Source organism: Oryctolagus cuniculus, chromosome X (assembly GCF_051225735.1).
Source record: "Oryctolagus cuniculus isolate XC-2025 breed Fujian yellow rabbit chromosome X, ASM5122573v1, whole genome shotgun sequence".
Classification (NCBI taxonomy): Eukaryota; Metazoa; Chordata; class Mammalia; order Lagomorpha; family Leporidae; genus Oryctolagus; species Oryctolagus cuniculus.
In genome coordinates this window covers 86,914,425-86,933,266 of record NC_142888.1, presented here as the reverse complement: position 1 = coordinate 86,933,266, position 18,842 = coordinate 86,914,425, and the positions used below count along the sequence as shown (strand labels likewise).

The following is an 18,842-nucleotide window of genomic DNA, read 5'->3' as shown; positions in this document are numbered from 1 at the left end:
TGGCTTTCCAAGTTAAAGCAATAACTTATTGAGCTTTCTGTTGCTGATGAATTATTTTGACATATGCTGAATTTTGCAGTGGATTTTGGAGTGAGTGCCCAGGTAAGCAGAACTAATGGAAGGAGAAATAGCTTCATTGGGACACCATACTGGATGGCACCTGAGGTGATTAACTGTGACGAGGACCCGAGACGCTCCTATGATTACCGAGTGAGTGTGAGAATTCATAGAGTGGGGACAACATTTTGGAAGGGATTTTGATTATCATTGATTTTGAGTAATAAAAATAATAAAATGCATGGATCCACCTTCCACATTAAACTCAAATATGAAATACTATCCTGTATTCTTATATGTGGTTAGATTGTGTGCATAAAAATAATACATTCTAAGAATGTAGACAAAGTAGACCATTGGGAGTTACTGGGATTTGAGGTAGAATATCTAGTTCTTGTTCCTGGTAACTCCATGGTTAAACTATTATGTTACGTGGCTTTATATTGAAATTTAGCTTTCAGGGTCAGAGGGCTTTGTAAATTTAAAAATGAACAAATGTAAAGCCAATTATTAATCCCTGCAGTAACTTAGCTCCAAAGAGAAAAATAATAATAATTTGATTACTTGGGGAAATGTAGACAATCCTTGGCATGGTTCACCTCCAAACCACAGAAAACCAGTGGGATAGACAAATTAAGTAACAATTCGTGCTATTTATTAAAATTTCCACTGAAACAGCAATTTGGACAATATACATCTATGTACACATTTCAAAAAGCTGATGTGGGAAGAAAACTCTCCATTTACTATAGACTGGAAAAACCTCACTCAGTCTCCACATCATAAGTCATCCAAACAATTCATTGTGGTCTCCCAGTGTGGAACTTAAGACTTAATACTTGAAGTTGATTAATTTAAGTCTCATCTCTTCCTTAAATGCCCTCTGCTTGATCTGCAAAATAATCATTCACTGGGTGCCTGTTATATGTTCAGTGCTATATCAGATATATCAGAAACTATGGAGACTATGCAAGTGTGAGTTCTTCAAGTGGCTTATTGTAAAAACAATACTTTACAACCATATAAAGCATATAGCAGTCTTCCATGGGCTTTCACTTGTATTCCATTTTTTAAATTTTTTTGTCCTGTGAGGCTGAAAGAAAATTTCACAACAACTGAAGCTAACAGAGCTATAACCCTACTTTCTAAAATGCAATCAATTTGTTTAGAAGTCATTCAGTCATACAGTGTGTCTCTAGTCCTGTGCCCCTTCCACAGAGTATACTTAATTGATGTTATGTATTTTTTAAAGATTTATTTATTTATTTGAAAGTCAGAGTTACACAGAGAAGGAGAGGCGGGGTGGGGGGAGTCTTCCATCTGCTGGTTCACTCTCCAATTGGCCACAACAGCTGAAACTGCACCATTCTGAAGCCAGGAGCTGGGAGCTTCTTTGGGTCTCCCATGCAGGTCCAGAGTCCCAAGGACTTCTTCCACTGCTTTCCCAGGCCATAGCAGAGAGCTGGATCGGAAGTGGAGCCAGGTTTCGAACCGGCGCCTTTAAGGGATGCTGACACTGCAGGTGGCAGCTTTACTCACTACATCACAGCGCTATCCTCTGATGTTATGTATTTACATGTAAATATGTGCATATATGATACACATATACATGTATATACACAGAGGAGTCCATTGAGGTGGATACTATTATTATCACCATTTTATAGAATGACATTAAAATACACCAAGTTAAATCTTTTGCCCAAGATCACATAGCTTGTGTGTCTATGTAGTTGGACTTTCTTACGGCAATTTTGGCATTTCACTTAAGCAACACTCTCAGTGTATTCAAGATGAACTTTGTCTGAACTGGACTCCACCTCAACCTGCTGTAGAGTAAGAAATATTGGCTGGTTAAAAGCTCAGATGTCTCCCTATAACTTCATTATAGGACACTCAGAAGGGGCCAGTATTGTGGTGCAGTGAGTTGGTCTGCAGTTTGTGACACATCCCATATGGGTGCTGGTTCGTGTCCCAACCACTCCATTTCCAATCCAATTCCCTGCTAATGTACCTGGGAAAGCAGCAGAGGATGGCTCCAGTGCTTGGCACCCTGCAACCATGTGGGAAGCTCAGATGGAATCTAGGCTCCTAGCTTCAGCCTGGTTCATGGCGGCCATTTGGGGAGTGAATCAGTGGTTGAAAGATCGCTCTCCCTCTCTCTGCCTCTGTCACTGCAACTCTGACTCTGCAACTCTGATTTTCAAAATAAAATAAATAAAAAATCTTTTTAAAAAGAATATCCAAAAATTGCCACTGACATTGGCACCCTCATCCCCAGCCAAAGATTGTTTTGAGGTTCTAAATACCACCGGTTTCCAATTTTTGAGTGACTTTTTTTTTTGTCCTCCTTTCCTTTGCAGAGTGATGTGTGGTCTGTGGGAATCACTGCAATTGAAATGGCTGAAGGGGCTCCTCGTGAGTAAAAATACGTAATATTTTCTAAAGTTTAAGGATGTACGCTATACAAATATGTTTTTCTGGAAGAATTTGAGATCACTACTTGTACCAGTCAGTTTCTTCTGGTCACACAGGCGTCCCACTATGTGTCAAGCTATGAGTGATGGCCTTTTCAGTGATGACCAAATGAATTTGTTAGTGTGGACAGATTGGGGTATATAAAACAGCCTATGCTTTTCTTTTTATACTCTCTTATTTTAGGCTGACTGTTGTTTCAATTTAGTCTCAGTAGTGTTTGGTCCTGACAGTCCTGAGCAACTGAAGTCCAAAGACATTATAGTCTCAATTGACTAGTGGAATATATATGTTCCAGAACATTTACAGTCACACATTGCTGCTGCTTCAGGCTGTGATCGTTGAGAAAATACTCCAGTAGTTCACTGAAGTAGAGCCGGACACAGCAATGTTGGGAGCTAAGTTGGGTTTCCTCAGGAGTCAATCCAGTTCCCCTTTGATATCTTTGCTCCTTTCAGTCACCCCAGTGCCCTTCACAATTTCCTCTGGTGTCTCCCACTCATTATGATTTAAATGGCCTGTCAGCATCCTATTCTCTCAAGACACTGATAGGGAAGTGAGAATGGAATATGAACTTGGGCATAACTGATAACTGCCTAATGTCGGACTCCACAGCATGGCATATTTATTGTCCTCAACATCTAAATCCAATGTATCTATGATAATACATTCACAGTAGTATTGCATAAGTGAAAGAAATAACTTGGAGTATGTGTTTTGGGGGGTGGGAGCGAGATTGCTTTGTTCCCTCCCAAACAGATTGCATATGTTCCCTTGTTCCTGTATGCTCCACCTTCACAATGTTCACCCACCAAGCTTTATAAGCTTGAACTATCTTAGCACTGGATTTCAAAGCTAAAGGGAGGAATTTTAAGGAGTACAAATAGTGGTGACTTAATTGTTGAGAATTTCTCATGTTCTGTGGGTATCAAAGCAAAGTTTGATAAAGCTAAGGTGGTTGTGGAGATCTGATTGGTGCTGGCTCTTTTCTAGTGCTCCTAAACTACAGGTACCCAAGTTGAGTGAATATAAATTGAATGATTAAAAAGATTCAAATGTAAAGCTTTACATATGCCACATATATAAAGTGGAAATGATACAGAATATAGTCTCCTGACTATATGTGTTTGGGAAACATTTAAATTATGTTAGACTATGCAGAAGCTTCTCCCCACCTCCTCCTCTTCCTTCTTTCTGAATTTTACTCTTTCTTCCTCTTTCTCTCTCTCTCCCCCCCTTTCTCTTTCTTCCCACACTCCTTTTCTCCTTGAATTCACAATATGGTAGCTCATATTAGTATTGATGTACAAATTTAGTTAGGATGCATTACTGAATCAAGTACTATCTTTTTTCCCATTGTTTTTGAGTGTGCCTCACCAAAAAAAAAATCACCTTTCTGTGCTTTTTTAGGTTTGTGCTTCTTGGTTCACCTTTTTTTGTTGCTTTACTGTGTGTATTACAAGAAAAAATAGGATGATGAACAAACTCGCAGAGTAGTGCAGGGGAGTCTTGCACAGGGTTTGTAAAAAGCAAGCTGCTTGGAAAAGACAAGTGAGCACCAGGATGTTCTGAACTCACAAGGAGAGAAAATAGGGCTCCCCTGTCTGGAGAACTAATTGGAATGGCACAAGTTTGGGCTTGAGAAATGTAGATAGCTACCCTACTAAAACATTTCTCTTTCAGCACCTTCCATTATTTCCTGGAGTATGAACTTTACATGGAAATGAGTGGCATGAAATAAACTGCAGAAATTCTCCAAGTTATGATAATTCTCATCTCAGAGGGGATGGTTTCCCAAAGTGGCAGTTATCCGATAGTGACCTCCGAAATTCAGATAGTAAAATTCTCTTCCTTTGATCTTTCTTTGGTAAATCTCTCATGGAATTTTTTATTTTTAAGATTTATTTATTTATTTGAAAAGCAGAGTTATAGAGAGGCAGAGGCAGAGAGAGAGATCTTCCATTTGCTGTTTCACTCCCCAGATGGCCTCAATGGCTGGAGCTGCACTGATCTGAAGCCAGGATCCAGGATCTTCTTCCAGGTCTCCCACGTGGGTGCAGGGGCCCAAGGACTTGGGCCACCTTCCACTGCTTTCCCAGGCCACGGCAGAGAGCTGGATCGAAAGTGGAGCAGCTGGGACTAGAACGGGTGCCCATGTGGGATGCCAGCACTGCAGGCAGTGGCTTCGCTTGCTATACCACAGCACCAGCCCCTTTCTTTCACAATTTCAATGTGGAATTCAAACCAAAAGATCTTTAAACCAAGACCAGAATACTAGTAGTCAATAAAACAACAGAATCTCATAGGCTGGTTACTGTTGAATAAATGAGGTTCCTAACATCTCTGTTTTTTTTTTTTTTAAGGTTTATTTATTTGAGAGGTAGAGTTACAGACAGTGAGAGGGAGAGACAGAGAAAGGTCTTCCATCTGCTGGTTCACTCCCCAAATGGCCACAATGGCCAGAGCTAAGCTTATCCAAAGCCAGGAGCCAGGAGCTCCTTCCGGGTCTCCCACGTGGGTACAGGGGCCCAAGTGCTTGGGCCATCTTCTACTGCTTTCACAGGCCATAGCAGAGAGCTGGAATGGAAGAGGAGCAGCCAGGATTAGAACAAGCGCTTGTATGGGATTCTGACACCACAGGCAGAGACTTAGCTTACTATGCCATAGTGCTGTCCCTAACTTCTCTATTCTTAATACCTAAGTGAAACTTTGCTTGGAAGAGAAGCAGGATAAGGTCAACAATTTTCTCTGACTTCCCCTTCCTTGCAGTCTGCACAAGCCAACTTAGTCTGTACTCTATCTTTCCCCATTTTGACATACTCCCTGATATTGGATAAATTATTTTTAATATTGTCAGTGATCCTCACTTAATAGTTCCGCTTCCATTCCTTGCAGCATCCCTCTCTCACACACCATGCCAATCTTTATCTTGGTGCTTTATGATTCAAATTCACCTTTGTCCCATCAAGAGGCCTATTTCTTCAGTATTCAGAAGATTCCTTCAGATCTCAACATGTATTGGGAATAAACCACATTAGTTCATCAGGTTCTGCCTAAGCCTAGCTTAATATGTGCCCAGCCTCTTAAGGGATATGTATTTTAAAGGAGGTTTTCTATTTTGATATATTGGGCCTGTAATAGTTAACATTTAGACAGTGTTATGAGATATGGGCTGGAGAGGACACTTACCAACATTCCTAAAATTGGACTAGTTATGAAACCATCCACAGCTGCTGTTGACATAGATCTTGTATCCACCCTGTGTTCCATTCCTTTATGGAATGTTCTTATTCCTTAATGAAACTTACCTAATTGACCTCTAAAGTTGTCAATAAAGTGAATGACAAGTGTTTTTTTTTATTTTTTTTATTTTATCTTTTATTTAATGAATATAAATTTCCAAAGTACGACTCATGGGTTACAATGGCTTTCCCCCCCATACCGTCCCTCCCACCCACAACCCTCCCCTTTCCCACTCCCTCTCCCCTTCCATTCACATCAAGATTCATTTTCGATTCTCTTTATATACACTGTTTCATATTGTACAATCTCACAATATGTTTAAAGGACACAAATTGGTAAATTACTAGGCATAGTAAAGGAATAAAAAAAATCCAATGTGATCCTTATTGTTTGAGCTTATAGCTAATTCTGCCCTCAGTTATAAGCCCTCACCTTGTATTAATTCATATTGTGTGTAATTGAGAACAAAGCTTGACCTTTGAACAGTTGCCTTTTTATCACCCCAATAAAATCATCCTGGAGATTCTTTTATCTTTTTGTTTGTAGGGCAGTTTGGAATTGTAGGTCTCCTGATGATGTATTGTGGGGAAAGGATGTCTCTATGAAGAGTCATTAATATCAAACTGTGTTCCCATAAAAGTCACACTTGTAGTGTTTAACAAAGTTCATGCTGTGGATCTCGATTGGAGATTTTTGGCACTGCCAATTTTCTTTCATCAAAACATAACAGGAAATAAGTGACATGAGGCACATAATTGTTAATTATTTTAATATACTGTTATTGACACATAGTAATTGTACATGTTTGTGGGGTACAGTATGGCATTTCAATATATGTAATCAATATGTAATAATCATTCAGAACAGGGTAACTAGCCTATTTATCACCTCAGATGTGTATAATTTCTTTGTATTTGGAGCATTCAAATTCTTGCTTGTTCTTTTGAAATATTCCATTAATTGCTCTCAACCATGGTTATCCTACTGTGCTATAGAAGAGCCAACTGCACTCCTGTGTCCATTAGCCACCCTCTCTCCCTCATACCCTTCCAAGGCTCTGGTAACCACTGTTCTGTTCCCTACTTCTTTAAGATCAACTTTAGATTATACTTACCAGAGTATTACAAAAGTTCATGGAAAAATGGAATTAAAAATGAGTTTACTTTGGTGCAAAAAATCTTTGAAATGTATACATCATTTTTTCATAATATGCATTTTCATGAACTTATTGAAGACCCCATGTATTCCTGGGTTTCAAAGGGTTTTGCACCAAAATAAACCTATCTTGTAATTCCATTTGTCCACAAACATATTGATGTACCCTAGAATAAGTGAGATATGTGGCATTTGTCTTTCTGTGATGTAGCCCTCCAGTACAATGCATGTAACTATCTTCTTCTTTTTTGAGATTTTTCTATTTGAAAGGCTGAATGACAGAGAAAGGGAGAGACCATAGAGAGAAGAGAGAGTGATCTTCCATATGCAGTTCATTCCCCCAAATGGTCACAATGGCCAGGGTTGTACCACTATGAAGTCAGGAGCCTGAAACTCCATCCAGGTCTCCCACATGGGTACAGTGGCCCAAGTACTTGGACCATTTTCTTTCTTTCTTTTTTTGTAAAGATTCATTTACTTTATTTGAAAGTCAGAGTTACAGAGAGAGGCAAAGGGAGAGAGAGAGAAGTCTTCCATCTGCTAGTTCACTCCCCAAATGGCCACAATGTCCAGGGCTTGCGCCAGGCTAAAGCCAGAAGCCAGGATTTCTTCTGGGTCTCCCATATGGGTTCAGGGGCCAAAGCACTTGGGCCATCTTCTGCTTACCAGGCACATTTGCAGGGAGCTGTATTGGATTTGGAGCAGCCAAGATTTGAACTGGCACCCATATGGAATGCCAGTGCTTGCAGGCTGTGGCTTTACCTACTAGCCCAGGACCATTTTCCACTGCTTTCCCAAGTACATCGAAAGCAGAGCAGGCAGTACTCAACCTGATGTTCTGATATGGGATGCTGGCATTGCAGGTAGTGGCATAACATGCTGTGCCACAGCACCAGCCTCAGGATCTCATTCTTTTTTATGGGTGAATACTGTTTCACTATATATATAAAGCACTTTTTCTTTATCAAGTCATCCACAGTGGACACCTACATTGATTCCATGCCTTGGCTTTTATGCATTAAACATATAGGTATGGATGTTAAGATACATATTTTAGTAACTAATATGCAGAGTACAAAAAAAACTAATGCATATGAGCAAAATTGACATTTTGAGATTTGATCATTGTTTATATCCCTGTCTATACTCCTGAGGAATAGTGGTTTCTCTACTTAATACTTGTTGAATTCTTTATTTAGTGAATGCTTAAGCTTATGATTATAAAGTAAATTGAAAGTATGTCATTGTAACAATTAAAAGAAAAATAAGAAAGGAGTTGGAGGGAAGGTGAGAGTGAGGGAGGGAGGGAAAATAGGATGGGAAGTATCAGTATGCTCTTAAAACTTGTATATATGAAATATATGAAATTTGTTCCTTTTATATTAATTATAAAAATTAAGGAAAAAAACTTAGAGAAAAACCTAGAGTTCTCAAACCAGTGAGACAGTTCAAATAGCAATATTAGAATAACTTCTTTGAATGCTTGTGTTTATGAAAAACATAGTGAATGCCCAGTAATTTGTCACAGATTTGAACAGTAAATATTTTAAGCACCTACTACATGTCAGACACTTTGACTTGTAGTTTACTGATTCTCACAGCAAGTTTTGGAAGGTGTTCTTGCTGTATTTCCTGTTTTTCAGAAGTAGAAACTGGGACACATAAAGGTTAAGTAAGTTGCTAAAGATCACAAAGGCAAAGCCAGTATTTGTATCCAAATGATATTATTCTAGAAGGCATGTTCTTCACAGTTTGTTATACTCAAACTGCCTCTTTTTCTAGGACTCTCAGCTCCCAAAATATATTCTTCTCAGCTTTCTAGACTACTCAACCAAGCTTCTTTATGTATTATTGTGTTTAGCTACTAATTTGATTGACTGAATTCTATAATTACATATTCTTGTCTATACTTGTACAGAAACACCAATCAGTGTTTGTCTCCAGTTTTTGTTAACTTTTCCAGATAAAATCATCAACCACAATTTCAAAAACAATGTAGTCTAATTTATTATTGATTTGTTACACACAGTGTTGATGAAACTTTAGAATCATATAAGACAATGTTTGTGTATAAAATGAGCCTTTCCTTTAAGTACATTATTTTGTACCTATCCTCCCCTAATGTGTGTAAAATAGGATATGTAAAAGAACACTGAGAATCCCCTCTGGATCATGGAGAGTGCTCTGCAGATACCCTTCTCATTCTTTCTAAAATTCTCTATTTCCCTTCACAGCTCTGTGTAACCTTCAGCCCTTGGAAGCTCTTTTTGTCATTTTGCGGGAATCTGCACCTACAGTCAAATCCAGTGGATGGTAAAGATGAATGTCTTGATCTCCTAAATACACTGACTTGACATTTTGTGTAGCAAAGAGGTTTTAATTCATTTTATCAGTTTTGCTTCACCATCTTTATTGGACAGTGTTTCCTAAAATCCAGCATTTTAACAGGGAAATCTAACTGACCAATTTTCATTAAGAACTAGTTAGCTAGCTACAAGTAAGTAAGATCATTCATAGTCAATTAGGACAATATTACTGTCCTGCCACTAAAAGGCAGATTCAGTTTTTTCCCCAGTAACATTGTGAATTGCCCATCATTTGTGCAGTGTCTTACTGTGCCTCGATAGTCAGTTAGTGGTTGTAATATATAGTTCTGTTGGGTGGTCCATTCACATAGACATGCACAGAGATAGGGCAGAGAACTTGTTTTCCCATGGTGCTATGGGTCAAGTAAATGTGGGGATCCTTCTCTCTGAAGATTTCTGATCTAGTACTTTAAACTGGTAACCATGATTTGATTACTGACATTTTCCCTTGTGATTCAGTTTAACCCATTGCACACATTTCAGCCTTTTTGCTCACAACTGTATTCGTGGGACGATTTTAAAAGATTACTTAGTCCTGGTACAGCCAGGCGTCTGAAGCTAACACTGTGTATAATCAAGGGAAACATTCAGGCTTGACAGTTATGAGCATTATGGACTGACAAATCTTGCCTCATTGGCTGTGTGTATGTGTGTGTGTGTATTATATCTCACATCAAGCATTTCATTGCCATATATATCATCACTTGCATTTTTACCAGGTACATAGAGCTGTACAGCTGAACTCATTGAAGTTTCTACTATTATTTGGGTAGAAAATTATATTGACTGTGGTTTCTTTTTGCTCTGTAATGTGTATTGTCAAGCCGTAGGATATTTGCTCATTGAAATGACAATTAGAAATAGAGGCAACTCTCCCCAGAAATAAGACCTTCACAGTGCCATGTGGTTGGGGACGGGAAGAGGTCGCAGGCCAGCGAATGTCTTCATTCCTTCAACTCCTTTCTTTTAGGTCCCGCAAGTTCCACAATTTCATGGGAAAATGCATGATAAAAAACTTCCTATTCCGTCCTACTTCTGCAAACATGCTTCATCACCCATTTGTTCACAATATCAAAAATGAGCGACATGTTGTTGAGTCATTGACGAAGCATCTTACAGCAATCATCAAAAAAAGACAGAAAAAAGGTAGACTCTGTCAAGTCGTATTTTACTAGAATGATAGATGATTTACTCACTGTATTCAGAAAAAGAGTATTTGTTTATGAATTATGTGGAAGGTAAAAATACTGAGGCCTTCTGTATTTAGTTTTTCTGATAATATGCCATGTGTTTTTGCTCATTTAATTCCTTCTTGCCTCAGTATGTGTAGATACAAGGTTATTCACTGTTGCCAGTTTTGTATGGCAAGTGCTTATATCTACAAAGTCCTGGAAAGCCTCAAATAGAATTTTGTGATTTGGTGATTTTAAGCTAGCTACTAATTAAACAATATAAATAAACGGAAAAAAACCCTATATTTTATGGTTGTTTTTCGGCTTATTTTTTAACTGACTCCACTAAGATAAGTGGGTTTGTAATTAACCACTTATGGACTGTTAATGTTAAAGTAATGTTTCTGCATGATATAAAGCTCATTTTATGTACTATACTAACTTCAACTATAAGATTTAATTAAAGGGACTAATATAAACAAATGAATGCAAGTTTCTATTTATATCCAATATAATGGGATGGATTTTCATCAAATCCAGGCAAGTGTTAACTATGTAGGCTCTGTGGCATATTCCACATTTAGTTTGGGGGATCACAGCAAGGTTGAGGGTAAAAATGGAGTGAAGGAGAGGGAGCTGAACAAGATCACAAACATCCTTCCATCAGCTGCCATCTGGGTAACTGGATGTGTCCTGTTTAGAGGTGAGGAATAGTAGGATGATTTTATTACATCTGGGGATGAAGTTACCAGATGTACATCACAGAACCCAGCCAGTTCTCAAATGGGTGAAGGAAAACCACACATCTACTAATTTGCTAACTCCCAGAGGCACGAGTTTTCCAGAATGGTATCTGCAGGAAAACTCTCATCTACATGGCGCTTACACTGACGATGTCAATATAGTTGCCCTAGACATTCTACTATAAGAAATTTGAAAGAAAACTTTCTGTTTTTAAAGCTTTTATATGTCAATAATAATGGCAAAGGTGAAAGGAAAGAAGCTGGATGTTTTAAATGTGTTAAGTGTGAAACCCAGAACTGAGATTTTTACCTTCTCATTAAAAAGACTAAAGATCAGTCCCAAGCCATGCAGTCCTCATATTTAGATCCCTTAGCTGTAAGTCAGGCACATTAGCTGTTCAGAGTTTCTCTTGTCTTATTATCTATTCTAATTTAGAATTACAAGCAGTTTGGTAAAGTTTCTTTCTTTGCCCAGAAAATTTAATCTGCAGGCAATGCAAAAGTGGGCCTAGCAGCTAGACTTTTGTCCACAGCAATAATCAATTATGTGTTTGGAGAGGTATTTTTCCCCCTAGGGAATTAAATCTACATCTTGAACATTAATAAGGGCCAAAGTCACTAAGATTGATTGCATGCATCTCTGCTGACTTTATGTGTACTATAGTTTTTGTGTTTTTTTTTTTTTTCATATGTAGGGATACCTCTGATCTTTGAAAGAGAAGAAGCTATTAAGGAACATTACACTATAAAAAGATTCAGGTATGTTAGATAAATGGTGTATATAACTGGATAATAGCAATTCACTTGGGGCAGTTGATTCCATACTGTTGCCTTTGACTCAGAAATATTTAATACTTTTGGATATACCAAATAACAGATCTTTTTTCAAGAAATATTGAATGGAAAAGTTGAGAACAAATTTTTATTACTACTACTTAATGCCTGGCAACAGAATGATCCAGGTAGATTATCAGACTCCATTAATAAGAGAACACATTAATAATAAAAAGTTTTTTATTAAAAATAAAAAGGGATATTTCAAGCACTACAGGGATGAATACAAAATTATTGAAAATATCATTGTTACAGAGACTATCCATTTAAAAAAAGAGAATTTCCCAGAATGGCTCCATTGCACTGGACATTCTAATTGTATGATCATCACTTGTTTGTTTCAGGGGACCCTCCTGCACTCATGAGCTTCTGAGATTGCCAACCAGCAGCCGATGCAGGCCACTTAGAGTCCTGCATGGAGAACCCTCTCAGCCGAGATGGTTACCTGATCAAGAAGACTCACAGGTCCAGGCACTTCAGCAACTCCAGGGGGCAGCCAAGATGCACATGCCACTACAGGCTCAGGAGAACGCACCTAGGCCTCTACAGAGGCAAGCGCAGGCACCTCAACGACTACAAGGGGCAGCTCAGGTGTTCATGCCACTACAGGCTCAGGGTAAGGTGAAGGCACCTAGGCCTCTACAGATGCATATCAGGGCGCCTCCCCGACTACGGCGGGCAGCTCGGGTGCTCATGCCACTACAGGCTCAGGGTAAGGTACCCAGGCCTCTATTAATACAGGCCAGAGTACCCAAAAGAGAGCAGCAGATTCAAGGCCAGGCCCAAATATCAGAACAGCCACAAGATCTGGACCAGGTGCCAGAGGAATTTCAGGGGCAAGAACAGGTGCCTGAACCACAGCAACGGCAGGGCCAGGCCCCTGAACAACAGCAGATACAGAACCAGGTACCTGAAGAGCAGCTGGAGCAGAATGAGGCACCAGAAGAGGCAGAGGTACAAGAACAGGCTGTGGAGCCCACACAGGCAGAGCCTGACGCAGAGGAACCTGAGACAATACGCGTGCATGCCCAGGTGTTTCTGCCCCTGCTTTCACAAAACCACCATGTGCTGCTGCCCCTGCATCTGGACACTCAGGTGCTCATTCCAGTGCAGAAGCAAACAGAGGGGGTACCTCAGGCACAGGCCTGGGCACTAGAGCCCCCGCAGGCAGTTGGCTCCATCCAGGCACTGATAGAGGGGTTATCCAGAGACTTGCTTCGAGCACCACACTCATACAACTCCAAGCCACTTGGTCCACTGCAAACCCTGATGGAAAACCTGTCGGCAAACATATTTTACTCTCAACCAGAACAGGCACGGAAGAAAAAATCTAAAGTTTCCAGTCTAAGACAGGCCCTAGCCAAACGACTGTCACCAAAGAGGTTCAGGGCGAAGTCATCAAGGAAAGCTGAGGAGCTGGAACTCTCAGATGGGGAAACCCGCAGGCGAAGGCGTCAGCGCCGATGGGAAGAGATCTTCAATCAGCATGAGGAAGAACTGAGACAAGTTGAAAATGTAAGAATAATCGATATTGAGTCCAAACTGCAGAGAAAATGTGCTAGTTCATGTCCATGTTGCCTCTGTGTATGAGTGAAATTGACATCTTGAGATGTGATTATCGTTCACAGCCCTTGCCCATACTCCTGCAGAACAGTGGTCTTTCTGCTTTCTACTTGTTGAGTTCCTTATTTAGTGGAGGATGGGAAGTATTCTTATGTTCTTAGAATTGTATATATGAAATACATGAAATCTGTTCTGTTTGTATAAATAAATACATAAAACAAGAAAGAAAGAAAAAAAAACCCAAATGAAAGAAATATTTCTTGTGGCCAGAGATTTAGTAAAAAAAAAATTCCAGAAACTTGTGACTAAGAAAAATTTTTTTTACATGATGCAAGTAGTCAATATTATCTCTATAGTTAGTGTAGTAGCTTTATTATTATTTTTCTACCTATTATTTCTTTTTTTAAGATTTATTTATTTATTTGAAAGAGTTACACAGAGAGAGAAGGAGCGGCACAGAGAGAGAGAGAGAGAGAGAGAGGTCTTCCGTCCGATGGTTCACTCCCCAGATGGCTGCAACAGCTGGAGCTGCATTGATCCGAAGCCAGGAGCCAGTACCTTTCTCTGGGTCTCCCATATGGGTGCAGGGGCCCAAGGACTTGGGCCATCTTCTACTTTTTTCCCAGGTCATAGCAGAGAGCTGGATCAGAAGTGGAGCAGAGCAGCCAGGTCTCAAACCAGCACCCATATGGGATGCCAGCGCCTCAGGCCAGGGCCTTAACCCGCTGTGCCACAGCGCCGGTCCCTATTATTTCTAATAAAAGGACATCATGCAGACATGGGATTATTTTGAATCTTTAAAAGTTGCTTTTATAATTTAAATTTTCAAAAACTCATTAAAAAGAAGCACAAAAACTTCCTCTAACCTCTAAACTAGTTTATTTGCTCCTTCTTTTCATAGACTACTGAATTATACTATTTGAGTGAATTGAACTCATTTTTGAAAATCAGATTTAAGTCAAGGTTAAAAAGAGAAGGAAAAATGTTTACAAAATTTTTTGTATATAATTACCATGTTCTGGACTTGTCTTAGCAAATTGACCTAATTTTACATAGGCAATGACACACTTGCACAGAACATGAAACTAGGTATAATATGGTCTCTGCATACTTTTGAAAGGTGAAGTAAAATATGTTAACCTCTATCTTATTTAGGAACAGTCAATAACACTTTACTCTGTCAAAATCCTCCCGTATTAGTGGGTATAATTGATTGGAGTTGTCAAATTTAATCTGGCAACACTAATCTGATAATGAAGAGTTTGTGGGTTTGATCAGCAAATTAATACGGTTGGACAAGATTAGGAGAGCTGTTATTTTCTAATGCTGTCCAGCATCCATTTATGTAAAAAGAATCCTTAGGATGATCCTAAATTAAACACTTATTCATGTCCATTCACTTAGCAATTATTGATGAAGTAGTTGCAAATGAACCTTGTCTGAATATCAAGATAAAGAATTATTTGGTTTTGTGCACAGTGAGCCAATTGAACAAATACTAATTCCCTGACATGTTTTAATATAAGAAGAGGTAAAAAGAGAAGGGGAGAAAAGCCCAAAAGGGGATGGATGTCTAGTTTCCTCCCAAAAGAGGGTGATACAAAGAGAAAGAAAACATATGGAGAGGGGAAGTATAAGTTTGGAATGGTGATAGTTGGCAGAATTTAGGACATTTAAAATGCTAATAACTATTCTCAGTGAGCCCTGGTAACCAATTAGATCTAATAGGTTTTTTGTTTGTGAAAAAGGCTTTTATTTTTCCCAAAATACTCATAATACTAACAGCATGAAACTTACTCATTGCCATTCATTGTTTTAAACATATATGTGAGTAGTCATTCTAAAATAATATATATCAACAAATAATAGTGAATGGAGCACATGTGTTTGGTGCAACATCCTGTATCAGAGTGCCTGATTTCTAATCCTGGCTACAATTGCTTTGCATCACAGCTTACTGATAATGTACACCCTAGGGAGAAACAGGTGATGGCTCAAGTTGTTGGGTCTCTGCCACCCACATGGGAGACCCAGATTTAGTTCCTAACTCCTCACTTCAGCCTGGTGTACTCCTGACTGGGGAGTGAGCAAGCTGATGGGAACTCTCTCTGTTTCTCTCTGTGTGTCCCTCTTTCTTTCAAATAAACAAAATATATAATTAAAAATAAATTTAAAAATACTAATTGCAAATGATCCTAGGCTTTTGTATAGGTATTTAGGATCTTTAAGTGTGATCCTTAAAGAAAACATAAAGGAAAGCAAATTAGTGATTCTGTAATCAAGGTCATAGGTCTTTTGAAATATCTGAAATTTTATTAGAGTATAGAGACATATATGAGTGCTTCAACTCACCAGCAGAAAAAGATACACGCATTTGTATTATCCTCTTTGAGTTGAAGAATATTGATTGGCTTAAAGGGGGCAACAGTTTCCTGAACTCCTGAAGCTTAGTTAGGAAGAAATATCGTACCACTCTATTATTGATCTTCCACTGCTCAAGAGGACCTAAGTTTGGAGATATAATAACTTACTAAATGTGGGAGTTATTTTATGAGTTAATCAAGCTTTAGACTAGAGATTCTTTTTTTTAATTTTATTTATTTGAGAGACAGAAAAGATAAGAGTGGAGAGAGAGCAAACAAATTGTTGAACTGTTGAATTACTCCCCAGAGCCCCACAATGGCCAGGAGGTGGCTGGGCAGAAGTTGAGAGCTGGAAATTCAATCTAGATCTCCCATGTGGGTAGCAAGAACTCAATTACTTGAGTAATCGCTTGCTGCTTCCCAGGGTGCATGTTAGCAGGAAGCTAGAATCAGGAGCCAGAGCCAGAAATTGAACCCAGGCATTTGGATGTGGGACATGAACATCATAATCTATGTCATTTTATTAAATATTTATTTATTTATTTGAAATGCAGAGTTACAGAGGGAGAGAGAAAGAGAGATCGTCCATCCACTGGTTCATTCCCCAAATGGCCACAACAGCCAGGACTGGACCAGGCTGAAGCCAGGAGCCAGGAAATTCTTCTAGGTCTCCCATGTGGGTGACAGGGGCTCAGATACTTGGGGCATCTCCTGCTGCTTTACCAGGCACATTCCTGGGGAGCAGGATTGGAAGTGGAACAACCAGGACTAGAAACAGTGCCCATATGTGATGCTGGCATCATAGACAGTGACTTAACCTGTGCCACAGTGCCAACCTCATAATTTGTGTCTTAACCAGTAGGCCAAGTGTCCAATCTATAGATCAGAGATTCTTAATTTGGATTCTGTAAATGAGCATTGGCATGTCAGCTGTATCCCTTAAGGGATATACAAATATGTGTGTCTATATGAAGTTTTCAGTGAACAGTTTGTAGAATTCCTCAGATTCTGACAGTGTTCCAGAACTAACTATTAGAAACTAGTGGTTTAAACAATTTTTAATATTTGGAAATTATTCTTTTAAGTTATATTTTAGGGTGTTGGAGTTCTTCCTATAATTTGATTTTTAGCAATTAAAATGTCTATTTTCTTTTTTTGTTTGTTTCAAAGGACAAAGAAGATGAATCATCAGACAATGATGAAGTATTTCATTCAATTCAGGCTGAAGTTCAAATAGAACCATTACAGCCAGATGATGCAGATCCTAAAGGAAATGAGGTAAATTTCTCAATATGGCTTTCTTTGACATTAATAAGTATCTAGAACCCTGTTTCTTAAGCTTTTGGGTCTCAGGATTTTCTTATACTCTTCAACATTGAGGACTCCAGAAAGCTTTTATTTATTATATGGCTTATGTCATCCAATATTTAGCTTATCAGAATCAAGATAAAAATTTAAAACTTTGATGAATTTAAAAAGTAGTAAAACTGTATGTTTTTAATGAAGACCAACTATATTTTCCAAAAAGTTTAGAATGACAGTGTTTTACATTTTTTGCAGATCAGTTTAATCTATCTTGCTGAATGGAAATAGCCAGATTCTTGTCCTATTCTACATTTGATCTGTTGTCATATGTTATTTTGTTGGTGGTATATGAGTCAAAGCTGGTTTCTTACATATAGGTGTTAATAAAGGGGAATTTGTATAGATTTTTCAGATAATTGTGGATATTCTTTGATAATAAATAAAACTGGAGACAAAGAATCTAAAATCACATTAATGAAATGTGGTAATGCTGGTAATATTAAAATTCATTACAATGTCCTATGATTTTTAAGTTCATGCATTGGTAAACTGGAAAATATGATTCTCTGTGCACATAGGTATTCTCAAGTGATTACACATTTCATTATTCAGTATCAAAAACAGCATTGTTAATATCACCATCAATTTCTTTAGAAATGTTTAGTGTTTATAAGCTGTCAAGTGCTTGGTAGCAGATAGGGGCTTTAAAATTCTACTTTTACCTAAAAAACTTTAATTTTATTATTGCTAACAAATAGCACCAGTTTCTTTCCTTGAGTTGACAGGCTTACTTTACTCATTAAAAATAAAATGTCTAACAGACATCCATAGTATGAATAACCAGAGTTTGTCAATAATTTCTTAAGTACTGTCCAGGAGAAATGCAAGTAGTTTAGTTTGTGACACAATTTCACGTATCTTTTTCCCTTGTATGTCTCTGTTCTGGGATTCAGTTTGTGATATAGGTGTGGGTCATTTCATCTGTAGTTGATTTTCTTATTTACAGGAATAGTTAAGTCAATTGTAGTGTCCAAGTTGGCTTATTTATCACATACATTGGTGAGGTCAGAAAGATAGGTTAAGTTTTTGTGCAGACAAGGTAGCAACACCACGGTCACATTTCTAATAGCCAACTAGCTAAAAATTCTCTTGGTCACCAAGGGAGATAAGATAAGTATGTGAAGAAGTCAAATTCTTGCCTTATTGATGGTGGGTCAAGAATCACTTGCTCAACACTGGATGCTTCACAGGGGCCTGCTATTAAGACTTTTATAGACAATTCTCCCTTTAAAATGTAGTCCCCTGGATGCTAACAGTCCTCCAAAGGGCATAATAAAGTGTATTGCTTTATCCATATTAACCATTAGCAGAAGGGACATAAGCTGGGTTATATTATTTAATGAGAAGAAGAATTATGTCTTTCTCTCTGCCTTAGTAATTGACTTTGCTAATTCTCTCAGGTAATAATTATTACCATAAGCAGGGAATGGTTTACAAGTATCAGAAACTTTCCTGAGATCAGCTTCATAAACCAAGAGACCTAGATTGGGTCAGTATGAGGCCAGT

General features: G+C 38.5%; 1 protein-coding gene across 5 annotated transcripts in view; it reads left to right on the top strand.

Annotated features, from left to right (window-relative positions):
- NRK (Nik related kinase) overlaps positions 1–18,842 on the top strand; it is a 142,410-nt gene that overhangs the window by 83,726 nt on the left and 39,842 nt on the right. For all 5 annotated transcript variants that reach the window (XM_089324192.1, XM_070066759.2, XM_008272834.5 and 2 more), the window contains exons 8-14: positions 80–210; positions 2,421–2,475; positions 9,165–9,243; positions 10,267–10,442; positions 11,907–11,970; positions 12,390–13,560; positions 17,142–17,249. In XM_089324192.1, the coding sequence (XP_089180318.1) occupies positions 80–210; positions 2,421–2,475; positions 9,165–9,243; positions 10,267–10,442; positions 11,907–11,970; positions 12,390–13,560; positions 17,142–17,249 (1,784 nt within the window). The remainder of the gene's footprint in view (positions 1–79; positions 211–2,420; positions 2,476–9,164; positions 9,244–10,266; positions 10,443–11,906; positions 11,971–12,389; positions 13,561–17,141; positions 17,250–18,842) is intronic.